Below are 16,849 nucleotides of genomic sequence, written 5' to 3'. Positions count from 1 at the left end.
CTCATCATGCTTTATTTTGATTAGTTAGCTTCCCTTCATGCGGATTGCTATCATATGAAATAACTTCTAAAATTATTATTTATTTATTATTTTTTTTGTGTTCAACAATAATCCCAAGTCACTTGAAGACATCACAAACCACCTTGTTAAGGTTCTGTACAGAGAAAATAGACACCAACCAAAGTATGCTTTACAACCATATCTCAGTTTTGCAATAGCATCACTCACTGAGATCTATAGACCGTACAACATCTTCACTGTTAGTAGCAGTCGATATTTTGAAGAAAGAAATGCAACGACCTCCACTCCAGCACCATCATTACTCCAGAACACACAAGGTCGACAGGATTACGACCCAGTACTAGTTCAAGATTCTTTAGACCCAGACTATGACTTACCACCCAACAAACGACAGCGACCACGGTACTATCATGAGCATGGCTCAATGAACTCTAACTCATCAGATTACAACACCCATTACAACTTGTCTCCTAGTTGAAAAGAAGTTCTCTTCAGCTGTCATCTTTTACTCGGGACTTGAAATCTTATCCCATATAAAGTTTGTTTAAAAGTGTGCCGACCACTTTGTCAAAAGTAGTTTTTATCTTTTGTAAAATAAGTCAAAAATGAAATAGTGTGCCGACCACATCGTTAAAAGTAATTTTATCTTTTGTAACATAAGTCAAAAGTTGAATAGTGTGAATCTTATCCTGTCATATGATATTGGAGTCTTATAAACCCAGCCTCAGCTATATAAGGCGAGATATTTCTCTTGAAGGGACAGAAGTCCTCGAACCAGAGAACTTTGTAAAAAAAAGTTTGCTCAGAAATAATATCATGAGTTTTTAAATTTTTTTTATTCCTCTCTGAAATTATGAGTTCCCTTCTTTATATCATAATCGTTATCCTCCTAACTAGTATGCTCTGTGCTTGCCTCTAATGGAGGATCTGCACATCATAAAGTTTAAACCTAAAATTCTTGCTACGATCTCCATAACCATAACTGCTTAAGTACCTGTAGCACTAAGCCAAAAGTCATAGTGAACGCGGTGGCTATACAGTGATACGAATTCTTGATTTTATGATTTTTGGAGCTCTCAACCAGTAATGATATCAGGCTTGCACAAAGTCATCCCAAGCACGAGTAGCCAAGAAACTACTAACAGTGGGAAGGAATTTCAATGGAACTCGTAGGGTTACTCGCACAATCGAGTTCATCAGAGCCGCCTTCCCCGCCTTAGATCGAGTTCATCAGAACCGCCTTCCCCGCCTTAGATAAAAGGTTTGCAAACATTCTAATCAAGAAACAACTCTCCGCCTTGGGGAATACAAAATTGGTCACTTTACTCGGAGGCAAGAAAAGATGATTACCCAGATACGTGTGTTAAAAGCTAACCCCGATTTATGAGAAAAACACAGGAGCACTTTCTTCCTTGGATATCATAAGTGCCAACTTTTTTGCTTGAACCATAAGAAAATACTTGAAAGAAAAACAGATTATGTTCGGAAGTACTGTCAAATGGCATCCAAGCATTTATGATTTCTCCATTTATTTTGGGTCCGCAAAGACCAATCAGGATTACATAGAACTTTTTACGTATATTAATTTGAAAGGTGATCAACTTTATGAAATCTGAATATAGAATAATCCTCCAGATTTCACCCTGAACATAAGAATTATTAGCTTGTCAAAAAATCTTTCATGGAAGGAACAGCCTCGTATAAGAATTGTAGCAGATTACTGTTTGCCATTCCATTAAATAAGATATAAACACGCACAGAGGGGAAAAAAAAAAAAAAAAAAAAAAAAAACCTTTAAAAAAGCCCCAAAAAAAATTTAGTTTTTTCTCTTCATGGAAAAAAAAAAAAAAAAAAAAAAAAAAACATTGTTCCTTTGCCAAAGTTAAAACCTCGTGGCAACTTAACAATGGGTTTCCATAATTTAACTACCTTAAAGTTCAATTCAATCTTAACTAAAACAGCTAGCAAAGTGGCAAAAAATAGTCGAGCATGACCAATACGTAGCACGTAGTGTACAATTGAACAAAAATGGAGATGAATCAGGACCACAACAAAAAAAAATGAGAAAGCAACCAAACAATCAGAGACAAATCTGTATGATGATTCAGCAAGCACAACCACCTCTTTGCTCAGACTCTGAAATGGCCTCGGGGATGCCCTGGAAATATCTGCATAAAATACGAAAAATAAGGATCAAAGGGAAGGCCTAAAAAATCCGTTTTCGCATCACCTTGGCAGCTCCAAAGTTAAAAATTATAGCGTTAGAGGATTACAATTGTTAGATTATCTCGGTAACATAATACAAGAGTTTATGGCATTAGAGCACTGCCTAGAAAACCATTATATTAGCCAGAAAGGAAAGGAAACCACAAACTAGATTATAATCGGCATAATTGAAAGTTTCTCAAAGATGCTCTTGAGTGTATCAGCAACCAAATCAGTTTATTAAAGAACAATGACCAATTTTTAATGCAGAAGCAAGGATCTCGACCGCACATCGAACCACAATCACAAAGTAAAGGAAAATATAGAGTAAGAAGGGAGTCAAAAAAACCATAAAGAGTAAGCAATCAATATAAAAAAGATACCAAAAAAAAAAAAAAACCCCACACACACACACAAAGGGACATCAATTATACAGCGTTATTAAAGAAGCGCACATCTTACTCTAAGGCTAAGGCCGAGCCACCCATACGTTTTAATGAAATAAATTATGGTAGGAGAAGAAAAAGCAAGCAGATCAAAAAAATTTAATAACGAGGAGAAATTAAAAAAAAAAAGTACCCTATATTTTTCTCTAGATTTTAGAAAACATCTATAGATAGCATATCATCACAAGAAGTTCTGTATACCACAACCAAGAAACACTACTCCATAAAGTTAGGTATATTGTCAATAGAGAACTATCGCAAGGAAATGGAAATCGCATTGATAATTAGAAACCAAAGAACAATTGTATTTAAAGAAATGCAATGAAAAAGGATAATCAACTAGAGAAGAAATATATTCAACATCAATCATAAAAATGACGTGTTTTTTATTTATAAAACACACATCATATGCGGAATTCATGAGCCCCTACGTTGATTTTTCCTTTCTTTCATGCAATTACATGCAACTATTCTTTTTATTCCCCTTTCCCTAAATCATACAAATTTGCATGTATTTTAAACCCTCGAATGATTTTAGGTCATTTAATGCTACTTGAGATTACTATAAAAACTGAAAGACCATTCTAATGGTCATAACAGAAAGAAAAGGAACTTGCATCATCAAATAGATTTCATTTGATTCGAAGCATCTTTTAGGTTGTAAACTAGCATACTCTATACTTATCAGAATTTAAAATAGTCTTTTCAGTGTCAAAATCATTATCTATATGGCGCCAATATGCAAATATTGGCTAGTCACTTGAGATTCTGACCATGGAGTGCCTAGTGAACTCTTTTTCTTTTTTCTTTTTATTTTTTTCATCCTTCGAGAAACTTACAACTTATGTCACTCCACTAGAATATTGGTCATTGTTTCATGTGTGGAATATGCCTTAATATTCCAGCATATAAAATTACAACTGTTGTTCCTCCATCAGAATATACCTAGTAAAATATGTATAGGATAAATAAATATATAAATCAGCCTGCCCTCAAGAGTCAACTTACATATCCTGCTCATTTTCATTGGCTAAAGCAGTCTTCGCAATAGAAAAGAATGCAGCATCGACATTGTAATCCTCCTTAGCTGAAGTCTCAAAGTAAGTTATATTCCCCTTTGAAGCACACCAGTCCATTGCTTTCTTCTCAGAAACCTGTAGAGACAAGTATTAGAATGGCATTTTAAGCGAAAACACTATAGACAGAACTGCAACTGTGTATGTCATATCCTTACCACTCTACTATTACCACCATCAATATCAATCTTGTTTCCAAGCAATATAAAAGGAAAATTCCCAGGGTCTTCAGGGTTGGCCTGAGAGATGAGAAACACCAGCATGAACATACGAAATAAAAAGATTAGCATGTCCCAAAAGTAAGATATCCTATAATTCCAAGAAACTAAAGAGCGACTTTTAAGATAGTAGACTGATATTTAACTCTGGATTGCCATTAAGGAAAAAAAAAGTAAATGAATAGGAGAAGTCAAAGCAAGCATCAAATTTAGCATTGTGTTAATTGGCACTTGGTCTAAATGTCTACAGAACATGGCATAGACGTATCTTACTCAGATGCCTCATCAAAAAAGCTCAATTTCTGCTAGTGGAGCTTGGATATTAACCAAAATTCAAAATTTTCTTTCCTAGAATATTATTCTTACAAATTATTAAAATCGGGATTTCATTTGTTCTTTTAAAAGTTTAAATGTCCCGAGCAACTAAGCAAGTTCAAGTTTAAATGTGCGCCCAGCCAAATCCTACACTGCATGGGGTGCATAAAAGTCCCCATTATTCAGCAAGCACATGGCCTAAGAATTGAGAGCGAGATCAGATGAGACCAAAAGTACAGGCCTGATTACTTGACTAAACCTTCAGGACCATCGCAGTTAGGAGATAAGTGATGAAGAGAACAACTACAGCATCCAGCAACAAAAAACAAAGGAAATCATCAAAATTGGAAAAGCCCATGAAACTTATAGTTTCTTAACTTCACCTTATTGGTACAAACAATAAATTTTATTACAAATAATGTGACTCCAGCACACCAACTTATATAGACGACCATCGAAAACAAAGGAAAAACGGGTGTATGTGTTTTTTGTTTTTGTTTTTTTTTTTTTTTGGGGGGGGCGATGGGGGGCAAACAATCTAAACGAGCAGCAAACAAAACATCGATAGCTCAACAGCCCAAAATGTTTGGCTGTTAATTTTTAACCAAATTATATCATTAAGCGGATTTCAGGTTACTCCTAAAGGCTGCATGGTGTTAGCAAAGGTTACAGTTTACACTTCAACCATACCACCCTGAAGATTTTGTAACTAATTTACAACTCTAAATACATTTATACTTGCCACATCTGCAAGTTCTCGCTGCAACTTCTACATGCTTTTTTTTTTTCAAGAAGGAAAGAATGCGTATGGTAATTACCCCTAACAGAAATTAAATTACCCTGCTTGCCCTTGACTCTTCATACAAATAATTTTTACTTGTATCGTACCACAGCAAGATCTGAAGCAAAGGAGTAAATAAAGGAGGCAGCCAACAGAAGTACTTATTACAAGAAAGTACAGAGTAATTAGTAACAGAGTAAAGGTTACAAAACCCACAGCGTAACATGCAAATGGAATGATTCAAAGTAGATGCAGAAACGAAAGTGCAATGCTTACCAAACAAGACAATTAGACAAATACACTGCTCTTTCCATACGCCAGCCTCTATACTCAAGACATCTATAATAAGTTACACTACAAAGTCCCAAAACTAAAGACAGAATATCTACTGAAGAAACCCCTTGAGATAGGCAAAAGATAGCTCACCAAGAATGTAAACTTGTAGACCACTGGGAACAGAGTCCCCAAAATTCGAAGTTTTATCACAAGAAACATTGGAATTATTTGAATCACGGGTAATTGAGAGACAAAAACCAGACTGAAACTACCACATAAATTAAGAAATACAAGAGACAAAAACCAGACTGAAACTACCACATAAATTAAGAAATACAAGAGACAAAAACCATATAAGACTAACTAGCGGATCACTCTATGAAATAAGAATAAACCTGTTTGAGAAACTCCTCATGCCAAGTATCGAGTGTATCAAACGACCTCATCACGTTAACATCATAAACCAGGACACAACAATCCGCCCCTCGGTAAAAGGCAACGCCAAGACTTTGAAATCTTTCTTGCCCAGCAGTGTCCCATATCTACGAATATGAGAAAATGAAATCAACAAACAAAATCACCCAACACAACCAACTTGAAATTCAAGTCATTAAAAAACATTGAAATACCATTGAACAACAAAACCCACTTGAAGAGTGACGAGCCTGTCATCAATTTGGAGTTCTTTGGTCACAAAATCCGCACCTATTGTCGCTTTGTACTGCTGACTAAACCTCTTATGCACATATCTAAGTATTCAGTTAAAGACCCACAACTAGAACACATAACAAAAAGCTAAATTAAAATCAACTCTGAACACGATGAAGTTTTAAGAATTCAGACATAATGCAAAAAATTAATTGAGGGATTTTAAGCGAAAAAAACATTAATTAGAAATCTTAGCAAATATTAAATCTCAAAATTAGAATAAAAATCTAAAGTAATTTCATTTTCACTTGATTAAACAGGTGAAGGATACCGATTCATCAACGACGTCTTGCCGACCCTGACATTTGAACCCAAAAAAAAACAACAACAATTAAAACCCAAAACCAAAAACTAAGAAAATGTTTCCACTGATGAATGTGCGATCACATACATACATACATACATACATATATATACATATATATGCATATATAGGAAGAAAAACACACATTATTCAAAAGCACCCGTACAAATGCTATTTACGAAAAAACCCTAAGGGAAGGAGGCGAGTGCGTACCCACTGTCGCCGAGGACGATGACCTTGAGCAAGGTTCGCCGACGCATTGCCATGGCGGACAATCCTCCTGATGTTTTGTTTTGATGATGAAAAATCCAAATCCAAATAAAAAATTGCAAACAAATTACGCAGAAAAGGCGATTCCTTTGCCGATCGCTGATTGGTGACTTTTTATCTTCGTAGTCCTCGAAAGTTTCTTTATTTTTTATTTTTTTCTTTTTCCTTTACTCTTTTTTGTTTCAGAGAGAGAGACCGCCAATTTCGATCGGACTCAGAAATGTGTTTCTTTTTTATTTTTTAAATGAGAAGTATTGTTTTTCTTTTCTTTTAGAATAAGAACTTTCTTCGGTATATGATGGTTCATCAAGTTTTATATCTGTTAAATTTATATAAAATTACGTAAAAAAAATTAAAAAGATACATAAATTTACAATTAGAAAAATCTGAGTTGTCAGCCGCATAGAATCTCTTTTTAAAATAATGATGTTTTTTGGTTGCGTAAAGGGAATTATTCAAACAACTTTTTCCTTTACTCTTTTCTGTTAAAGAATTTGGGGAACCGACTTTTTTTGTACACGTTGGTAGATGCCACGCACTACATTATAATTAGATAAAATAAATTATTTGGGTCCACTTATCCAAAATTAAAAGTATGGCTGGTGGGGCCGTTGAGAGCATTAAAAAAATTATTATCACTACTGTCTTTTAACCTTATGATCATTTCTCTACTAAAAATTACTATTACAAATAATTCATTCTTTCTTACATTTCAATATTGGTTTTGATTTTTGCTTCTATTCGCTTATTTATAACTCCTAATATTTTTCAGGTTTAGTTAGAGGACGTTTAGTTTATGTATTTAGAATTATTTTCATTTTACGTGTATTTTTTTGTGAGAGAAAACATTATAGAGAATTATGAATTATGATTTAAAATTAAGAACGAATATAGAAAATAAACGTTCCTTAAATGTCTCGGTTATGGTGTCAATCCCTCATACTTTTATTTGGAAATTTTTTATATTATAGATAAATCATTCTTCCTTTTCTTTTAATATTGATTTTGATTTTGTTTTTATTATGTTAATTATAATTCTAAATTTTTTCAGGTCCGAGAGAGAGACCGCCAATTTCGATCGGACTCAGAAATGTGTTTCTTTTTTATTTTTTAAATGAGAAGTATTGTTTTTCTTTTCTTTTAAAATAAGAACTTTCTTCGGTAAATTAATATGATGGTTCATCAAGTTTTATATCTGTTAAATTTATATAAAATCACATAAAAAAAATTAAAAAGATACATAAATTTACAATTAGAAAAATCTGGGTTGTCAGCCGCATAGAATCTCTTTTTAAAATAATGATGTTTTTTGGTTGCGTAAAGGGAATTATTCAAACAACTTTTTCCTTTACTCTTTTCTGTTAAAGAATTTGGGGAACCGACTTTTTTTGTACACGTTGGTAGATGCCACGCACTACATTATAATTAGATAAAATAAATTATTTGGGTCCACTTATCCAAAATTAAAAGTATGGCTGGTGGGGCCGTTGAGAGCATTAAAAAAATTATTATCACTACTGTCTTTTAACCTTATGATCATTTCTCTACTAAAAATTACTATTACAAATAATTCATTCTTTCTTACATTTCAATATTGGTTTTGATTTTTGCTTCTATTCGCTTATTTATAACTCCTAATATTTTTCAGGTTTAGTTAAAGGACGTTTAGTTTATGTATTGAGAATTATTCTCGTTTTATGTGTATTTTTTTTTAGAAAAAACACTATAGAGAATTATGAATCATGATTCAAAATCATGAACAAATATAAAAAACAAACGTTCCCTAAATGTCTCTGTTATGGTGTCAATCCCTCATACTTTTATTTGGAAATTTTTTATATTATAGATAAATCATTCTTCCTTTTCTTTTAATTTTGATTTTGATTTTGTTTTTATTATGTTAATTATAATTCTAAATTTGTTCAGGTCCAGCTTATTGTCTCCAATAACTGATCTGTGATATTTATCATGTCTCATTTCTTCTTCTAAACAGTTTGATAAATCTTATGTGTTGTTTTAACATCACATGATTTTTTCTTATTTGTTCCTTGGATAGAAATAGACAATACTGGTTGGATTTCTTTCCACCATGGATTGTATCTTTTTAGATACTTTCCGTTTGCTCAAAAAGAAAAAAAAGTAGGATCATTTTCAGTTTGATTTTATATTTTAAAAACTTTTATTTTATCTCATAAATTTTAAATTATTTTCATTTAATCTTTTATGTTGTAATTTCTGTTAAAAAAATATAAAAAAGAGAATAACGTAGTTGCATGATTTTTCTATTTAAATTTTTATAAAAAAAACAGATAAAATCACAAGACTTTATTTTTTGGTATAATTTTAATAAAATTCTTACAAAAGAATTTAAATGAGATAAATTTAAAATTTAAAAGGTAAAATGTGAGTTTTTAAAATTTAAAAAGTAAAATTAGAATAATTTTAAAATTTACAGTCACTAATAAGAATAATTCAAAAAAAAAATTGAAAATAGCAAAAGGTGAAGGAGTTAGTATAAAGGTGTGTCATGTGTGGAATTGTTGGAAGGTTAAAAAGCTTGTCTAGAAAAAGTTGTTTAAAAAGCATTATTTTCTTCTTTTGGATGCTATGCGTTGAAGGTCAGCTGTCACGTTTTTTTTTTTTTTTTTTTTTTTTTTTCTTTTGATGAAATGTGATATGACATGGTTGTGAAAAGGATGCCAATAAATAACTGAGTTGAAGAATGGGCCGAATTTATTTTTAATTTTTTTGTTTGATTGTTGATAAATGGGTATAGAGCAAGGTTGGACACCAATAGGAAGCCCTAAACAACGGAAAATATAAATAGTAAAATATAAATAGCCTCATGAAAGGGAGTCTCCTTTATAAAAACTTTTTAAAAATCCATTTCAATGAATAATCTAGTAGTTTGTGAAAACAATCTACTAGATTATTCTCCAACAACTAGAACAATCGCTTTACTTTTTTTTGTTAAAAATAAAAACAATCTGGTAGATCATTGATGGTAATCTTGTGGACTACCTTTTTTGAGTGCCGGGGCCAATTTTAGTAACATATATATTGTAGACCTTTGACCAGTCTACTTAAAGGGTATAAATTTAAAGGTCAACTCTTTTGGGGCATTCCTCCAAATTACTCTAAAATAGTTTTGTTTACGAGTCCGAACTCGTTCTATTGTTTTGGTTTGAAATTTCATCCATATATTTTTTTAAAGAATCCTTATTTAATTTGATTGTGATTCTAATTGCATGGTGATAGTGGCACATTCGTAGGGGTGAGGTGCCCTTGTAGTATTTATGAACTCATGAGTTTCTTTTTTTTTTGTCAACAATTATTTAGATAATAACACTTAGTACGGTCCACTTATAGTCATAATGTTACTTTTTTCTGAAGACTCTTATGATCGATCTATTCGACAGTTTGTGTGTTCTATTTTTGTGTGTTTTCTATAAATAAATAAATAAATAAAAGGTAGCCACTAAGATGAGTCAACAAGGAGTAAGGTGCATTATGGTAATTAAGGGCCCGTCGGTTCTTTAATTCGAGTTGAGATATGATGTTGTGTGAGGATTTTTACTGTAACAAAAAAATTAGATGTGACTATTTTTGAGAGCTTTTTACTGTAACAAAACTCGAATTCTAAACTCGAATCACCAAAAAGAACGGGGCCTAAGTCTTTATAAATTCACTAGAATCAACAATTGTCATGATATAGTCAACCCATTAAGCCATTAAACCCTTTTAAATTGTTTTTAGTATGACATATTTTTTTAACACTTTTTAAATAAAAATATAATTTCATATTTTATTATTAATAAAAAAAACTTGAGGACACCATATATACTATTTTTTAAATATACATTTTATTTTTATTTAAATTTATCGAGGGATTAGCACATCTTACTAAGTTGTCACCCACTAAAAATTTAATACTATTCCAAGTCCCTTACTCAAATTTTTATTGAAAAAGAAAAACAAAAGAACATAATGAAATTATATATTTCAACTAATTATAGTTATGTTGATAAATAACTTTTTCAATTATTGAGAAATATGTAACATTAACATAAAAATTATATAATAAAAATGGGAAAAAATTGTATTCACCGTGCTAATCCATATCATGTTCAACTGGGCGTGTTATGTCATGTTGTGCTTAATTTGTGCTCATAACGTGCTCATGTTTGTTGTTGTGTCTTGTCGCGTCAGATTCACGTGCTTAAAATCATGAGCCCAGCCCACACCTCGTGTCTTGCTTAGCATGACTCAAGATAATCTTGTGTTGTATCATACCCAACTTAAAATTTGTTATGTTGTGTCGTTATGCTTATTAAGCAACTCGACCCAATTCATATTTTTATTCTTAAGATCCTTACGTACGTCATGCTTATTAGGCAACTCGTGGGATTCGCGTGTTCTGCTTACGTACGTTTTACATATAAAAAAAAGTTTATGTTCATAGATTTCTAATTTTTTAAATTTAAATTTTGTTGTAATGCAACAAAAATAAAAGGGCACTAAAATGATATTTCCATAAACTATGTATCTTTTTAAATATTTTTCAAACAGTAGGGTACCAATGCAATTTTGTAGAAGAAGCGCAGGTTTTCCAACAGGATCAACGTGGAGCTTTCATGTCCATGAGTTTCTCACTTGTCTCTTCTCCCTGCTTCCGCTTCTCCCTCTTTTGTCAAACAGTTTAACTGAATTCTCTGTTGATCTCTCCACAATTTGAGTTTTTTAAAAGATGGGGAATTCACTGGCGATAAGCTTAAAACTCATGTTTGCAGCGTTGGGTTTGGCCATGGTTTTCACTCTCGTTTATACCATCTCCACTGACGGCCATCCTTTTCGCAAAGAACTTCTTACCCCGTACGTTCTATATTATATATATATATATGTGTATATGTAAATATATTTGTATATATTATTTCTGGATATGCCGTTTTGATTTTTGTTTTTCTCATGAAATATGCCTTTTGGAATGTTGTTTCAGGTGGATGGTGGCAACTTTGGTTGATTTTTATATCAACGTCGTAGTCTTGGCGGTATGAAAATTCGAGTCTTATTATTATTTTTCGTGGGAATTAATGTTTTAATTCTGTTTTCATTTGTAGTAAATACTTCGAAACTTAGCAAATTGATCCTGAGTAATACTATCACTATGTATGATATTACAAGTTGATAGCTTAGGTTTTAATGATAAAAGAAAATACTAATAACGTTTCTTTTTAGACCCAAAAAAAAAATCATGTTTATCTGAAACTTGTCTTTCATGCTAGGCTTGGGTTTTGTACAAGGAATCCAGTTGGATCAGTGCAGTACTTTGGGTGATTCTACTTGTGTGTTTAGGAAGGTATTAAATCTTTTCCTTTTCTTAATCCCTATATTCACTATTTTTGTTTTCTTGCCATTATAGCTTCATTTTTGGCCTGTTTATGAGGAAATGATTTCTCCTATGGAGTTGCAAATCTGATATAAAAACTATTTGCTGCTTCTGAATACATATTCTTCCCAAGGAATTTACAATATGCAGCAACTAATCTATCTATATTTCCCAAATTTTTTTTTTTTTTTTTTTTTTTTTTTTTTTGCTTGCCTTGTTCTGTATGTAGTATTAAAATCTTTCCCTGGCCATAGTACCTTTTGGACTTTGTGTTGATTCAGTTGCATTTGATTTTTCAGCTACACTTAGCGTTTTCTTCAAAGCCTAGAGGGGTTTCTTAACAATTAATTTTAAGACCAGTTTCTGTGTCCTTGATACCAACTCTGAAATGAAAAATGTTATCAGCTGACATTCTATTATGCATTCTAATGTTAACTTTTGGAGTCTGTTTTGTAATTAGTTTCCAGTGATTCTTTTTAATTGTAAATCTTTCCCACTTGTTCCTTTTTTCAGCATCACAACATGTATCTACATTGTTGTGCAATTATTCAAGCTTTCACCGCAAGAATCAGCACAAGATCCCATCTATTATGCCTTGTTGCGGCATCCAAGCAAGTATGTATTATGAAAATTCAGGTTTTTGTATTATGTAGAGTTTGAGAATGCTGAGATATAAACAAGCTGTTGGAATATTTTTATGTGGACTTCTATATTCATAATAACTCATTCTAATTTGTTATTAAAACATCTTACGGACAATTTTGTTAATGTAAATTTAGTTATGCATGTATGTTAAATATCGGTTCATAATAGGATAGACACTCGGCTTGTTGACTGGCTTGAGGCCTATAGACTCCCTCTCTCATTAATGTTTTGATCAGCCTATTAGATCAAATAACCTCTCAATCTAATTAAAGTGTGAGTCTAAAATAAGAATTGTTGTTGCTATATATTTTGCGGTGTGGCCATTTTGTGGTGTGCTTGGAATAGTGTGGTAGAGGGAGAGAAGGAAGAGAGTTCATTGAACCCGCGGCTCCAGCGATTTCCGGCGACGTTCTAATGGCCCACCAACACTACCACGAGATATCCCATTTATACATGCTTCAATTCTCAATTGGTTCAATGTTTAGTTTCAACACAAGCCTGTAAGGATCAAAACCAAAAAAAAAAAAAGAAAAAAAAAGGGCTTAAAAAGCAAAATTTAGGTGGCATATGAATCTCTTATGTCAAAACAAAGCTCCCTTGAAGTTCATATAAGTATGTTGTTGATGATCAATAAATTATAAGCTTGAAACATATTGAAAGCTCAACACTTGATTACAATTTTAAATAGTACATCTCCTATTTTAATTAGGAGATGGACCAACATTAGTTTTATATCCTAACAATATCAATGTATGAATGTGCTATTGTGTTCTAAATAAATATATTGCTTGGTTGAACAATGTTTAATATCCAATATTTAAACACAACTGAAATACTTTAGTTGGCATGAACGTGGCTCACTCAAGCGTTTAGTGATTAATGGAACTCCTGAAAATCTGAACCACTCTATTATGGCTATATTTCACTGCCATTTTTCACAAGAACGATAGAGAAAGATTGGATCCTTTGTTAATAGACTGGACTTCCAAGCATCTAAATCACTTTGCTGGTTTGTCATTGTTTTTTGCACTTGCTAGTAGGTCTTCATTTTCATATATACTTGTTTTCTCCGACATCTATCTGAGAATCTCTTTTGTAGGAACAGTAATGCGGAACAAAAGACGAATCTTCCCCCTGTTATTTTTGCTAGAATTTCATTTGGTGCTTTGGGGTGTTTGATGTTTGGAACTTTGCTTTACACTATGTTGACAGATGGTTCTCCTTTTCGTAATGAGCTTTGGACCCCGTAAGTCCTCTCCACCTCTTCCCATTTTTCTTCTCTGCTCCATTTATAAAATCTAATCTTAAGTGAGAGAATGAAGTAGTAGCTATATTTGGTTGGAGTGAGAAAATGGGAATAAAAGAAGGTGCATAACTTAAAGTGTGCGGAAAATAAAGAGGAAGCAGAGTTCCTTTCTTCAATCTCTCCATATCTGGAGAGCTTAAATTTGGAGTTCTTTGAGAGATTTCAAATCCTCATCTAATCCATTACCTTGACTTTTCTCGCCTACCAAACAACCACGGGTCCCAAAATCCTTCCAGTAATCCCTTTACCACTCTCCCTCCTTCCACTGATTCCTCCGAACCAAACAAGCTCTAAAGGGTTGAATCCAAGTACATAAGATTTCCACAAGACGACAAAAAAAGAACCAAACTTTGCAAGAACCGGTCGCTTGAAGAAAAACATCCTAAGAAGGAAGTTTTCAAGAATTGGTTCACCACCTCCATGCAAGTGGACATGGCCTCTAATTGATTCACCTAGTTTAGTTGGTTCCGTAATTTTTCTGATCTTTCTTTCTTTCTTTTCTAGATGATATTGGTTTGGCTTAAAGCTTGTAGCATTTATTTCTGAAGAGACAGTTTTTTATTTGAAGTTTCTCTTTGTTCTTATTGTTTTTACCTGTTCTGTAATCGGATGAAATATTTGCAGGTGGATGGTAGCAACACTGATTGACTTCTATATCAATGTTATTGCTCTTTCAGTATGTCTCTATTCCATAAAGCACAATTTTACTTCCTTTTTTGTTTTCTTTTCAAAAAATTTCAAAAGACGTATTTTTCTCTAATTGTTATCATGTCAATATATTTCTAAAATGTTAAAATTCTCATTGATACTCATACGTATAGTTTTGAGTACGTGGTTATCTTTAATTTTGGATAAAATTTCAGGTCTGGGTTGCTTATAAAGAATCGAGCTTAATTGGTGCTGCGTTTTGGATAATTTTGCTGATCTGTTTCGGAAGGTAATCTCTCAAGTCTCTGTTTTATCTACACTTGATAAATTCTTGTTTCAATGGTTTTCGCTATTTAATTTTCAACATGATGTTTGCTTTAATAGCTATCTTCCGACAAGAACATGCATTTTGTGAAGATTTCTTGTGTAGTGGAGTTAGATTCTTGCCTATTTAGAGGAGTTAAGGGATCGTTGTTCACATTAGTTGCTCCATCTACTATACCAGTTTCCCTTAACGCCAAACTTTTTATGGCCCTTTTAATTCGTTGATTCGAATTTTTAATTCGAGTTGAGATGTGACTTTATATGAAAATTTTTCACAAAGTTAGATATGACTGTTTCTAAGAGTTTTTTACTGTAATAAAACTCAAATTCTAAACTCGAATTGGTAAAATGAATGGGACCTATATGTTCGCGTTTCACCATATGAATTCACAGCACCGGTGCCGGGATTTACACTCCCGGCACCATAGAAGTTCTCATCTTCTGACAAAAATCTGAAAGGCTACATTTTGAAATCATGGCTACATTTCTGTTATGATGTTCTTCACGGTCTGTTAGTTTTGATAAATTCTTGGGATAGGAAGCTGCAATTGGTATTAAAGCTATAGGTGAGATTGACTTGTGATAACATGATTATCGTGAAATTGCATGATATAGATCTTTAAGGACCAGGTTCGGTGTTGCATGATATAGAAATTGCCTAAAGTCTCTTTTTCTCTCCTGGCCACAATATCGTTGGCGGTGATAATTCACTTAAAGAAGGTGCTTCTTTACAAATTCTTGTTTCCCATCAAACAAGTCTTTTTCAGAACTAATGAGCAAGATGAACACGATGGAAAAAGCTCGATAAATGTAGTGAGAGAGTGGGGGTAACAAGGTCTTTTAGATTGGTTCGACCATTAATGAGACCTACATCGACCGGTTACTATTTATCATTAATAATGAAAGAATACAAATCCGTCTATTTTTTCCCGTCGTAAAACTCTCCAAACTGCCCCCAAAATGTCCTTAACTCAGCATGAGAGTGTACTTAGAACACTTCCCAAAACTGATTTTAGATTAAATGAAAGCGAACACCATAATTCTAAAGGCTACTTAGGAGACTCTGCAGGTGGTGTTCTGCACAATGCCATGAATTTAAGTTGTTTGGACATTCTCCATGTCAGAGACTCTCAAGAGTCCCAAAATAGGGAAATGCTAGGTGGGAAACTGTTAGATACCAAAAGTCTCACATGGAATGATTACAAGACATAGTGTGGTTTATAAGTCCTTAGGTTTCATTCCCTTGCAAGTCGGTTTTGCAGGATGAGTTCTATTTAATGGGTTTGTAACAAAAACATCTCGCATTACCTTCTTCGGTTGCACCAGAACCTCCGGTTCCCTGGGGTTGATTCTCGCTCATCACCCCAGGCTCTTGCAGATATGTGCTTCTCGCGTGGTTTGGCTTATTTTAAGCTTGCATAACGCTTGACATTGTTAGTTTACCAATCCATTCTAAAAACTTAAACTGTTAGGAAGTGGGTCAATAATAATTTTATATTTTAACACTCTCCCTCACATGTGGGCATTAGAAAGCCCAATACGTGAATATTTAAGCCCGATATATATTAAAGACCCAACACATTATGAGAATTTAAATGGGGATAAAAAGTGCAATTACAGGGTTTAAACTCAAGACCTCTTGCTCTGATACTATGTTAGTTTACCAATCTATCTTAAAAGCTTAAACTGTTAGGAACTTAATTTTTGGTGCCACAAAATCTTTTAACTCAGTGAAGCTCACTTTCTCGACTGGAGATCCGAGCAATTCCTTTCTTAGTTTATTTACTTTTCTTCTAGGCTATAGTTTATTGCTCTGTTTGTCTCTTCCTTTTTTTTTTTTTTCCTCTTGATTTTTGCAAGTACACACGTACACACAGAGGCCATGAACTTGTTTTTTTTTTTTTTTTTTTTTTTTTTATA

At 33.0% G+C, this 16,849-nt stretch overlaps 2 protein-coding genes across 4 annotated transcripts in view; one reads left to right on the top strand and one right to left on the bottom strand.

Moving 5' to 3' along the window:
• Positions 1-1,879: 1,879 nt before the first annotated feature.
• LOC21386289 (ras-related protein Rab7) lies at positions 1,880-6,847 on the bottom strand. The gene is made up of 7 exons (XM_024177253.1): positions 6,564-6,847; positions 6,318-6,344; positions 5,988-6,087; positions 5,734-5,880; positions 3,907-3,987; positions 3,681-3,826; positions 1,880-2,189 (listed from the first exon to the last, which is right to left on the bottom strand). Exons 1-7 carry the CDS (start codon positions 6,614-6,616, stop codon positions 2,126-2,128), a joined length of 618 nt encoding a protein of 205 aa, XP_024033021.1. The 5' UTR covers positions 6,617-6,847; the 3' UTR covers positions 1,880-2,125.
• Positions 6,848-11,258: 4,411 nt separating this feature from the next.
• Positions 11,259-16,849, top strand: part of LOC21386288 — an 8,517-nt gene continuing 2,926 nt past the window's right edge. For 2 of the 3 annotated variants that reach the window (XM_024177255.1, XM_010091126.2), the window contains exons 1-7: positions 11,259-11,492; positions 11,617-11,668; positions 11,903-11,976; positions 12,520-12,621; positions 13,751-13,897; positions 14,582-14,633; positions 14,821-14,894. In XM_024177255.1, the coding sequence (XP_024033023.1) occupies positions 11,368-11,492; positions 11,617-11,668; positions 11,903-11,976; positions 12,520-12,621; positions 13,751-13,897; positions 14,582-14,633; positions 14,821-14,894 (626 nt within the window). In that variant the 5' untranslated portion in view covers positions 11,259-11,367. The remainder of the gene's footprint in view (positions 11,493-11,616; positions 11,669-11,902; positions 11,977-12,519; positions 12,622-13,750; positions 13,898-14,581; positions 14,634-14,820; positions 14,895-16,849) is intronic. The other variant, XM_024177254.1, reaches the window with a different exon arrangement.

This window comes from Morus notabilis, unplaced genomic scaffold (assembly GCF_000414095.1).
Source record: "Morus notabilis unplaced genomic scaffold, ASM41409v2 Scaffold194, whole genome shotgun sequence".
NCBI classification, from domain to species: Eukaryota; Viridiplantae; Streptophyta; class Magnoliopsida; order Rosales; family Moraceae; genus Morus; species Morus notabilis.
Note: the sequence above shows the minus strand (reverse complement) of the source record. Positions and strands in the feature narration are given on the sequence as shown.

Excerpts from the sequence above, each read along its gene's own strand:
- LOC21386289 (XM_024177253.1), bottom strand. The coding sequence starts at position 6,616 with ATGGCAATGCGTCGGCGAACCTTGCTCAAGGTCATCGTCCTCGGCGAC. Across the intron at positions 6,345-6,563 it reads ATCGTCCTCGGCGACAGTGG|GGTCGGCAAGACGTCGTTGA; the intron begins GTACGCACTCGC and ends TTCAAATGTCAG. Across the intron at positions 3,827-3,906 it reads ATGGTGGTAATAGTAGAGTG|GTTTCTGAGAAGAAAGCAAT; the intron begins GTAAGGATATGA and ends TTGTCTCTACAG.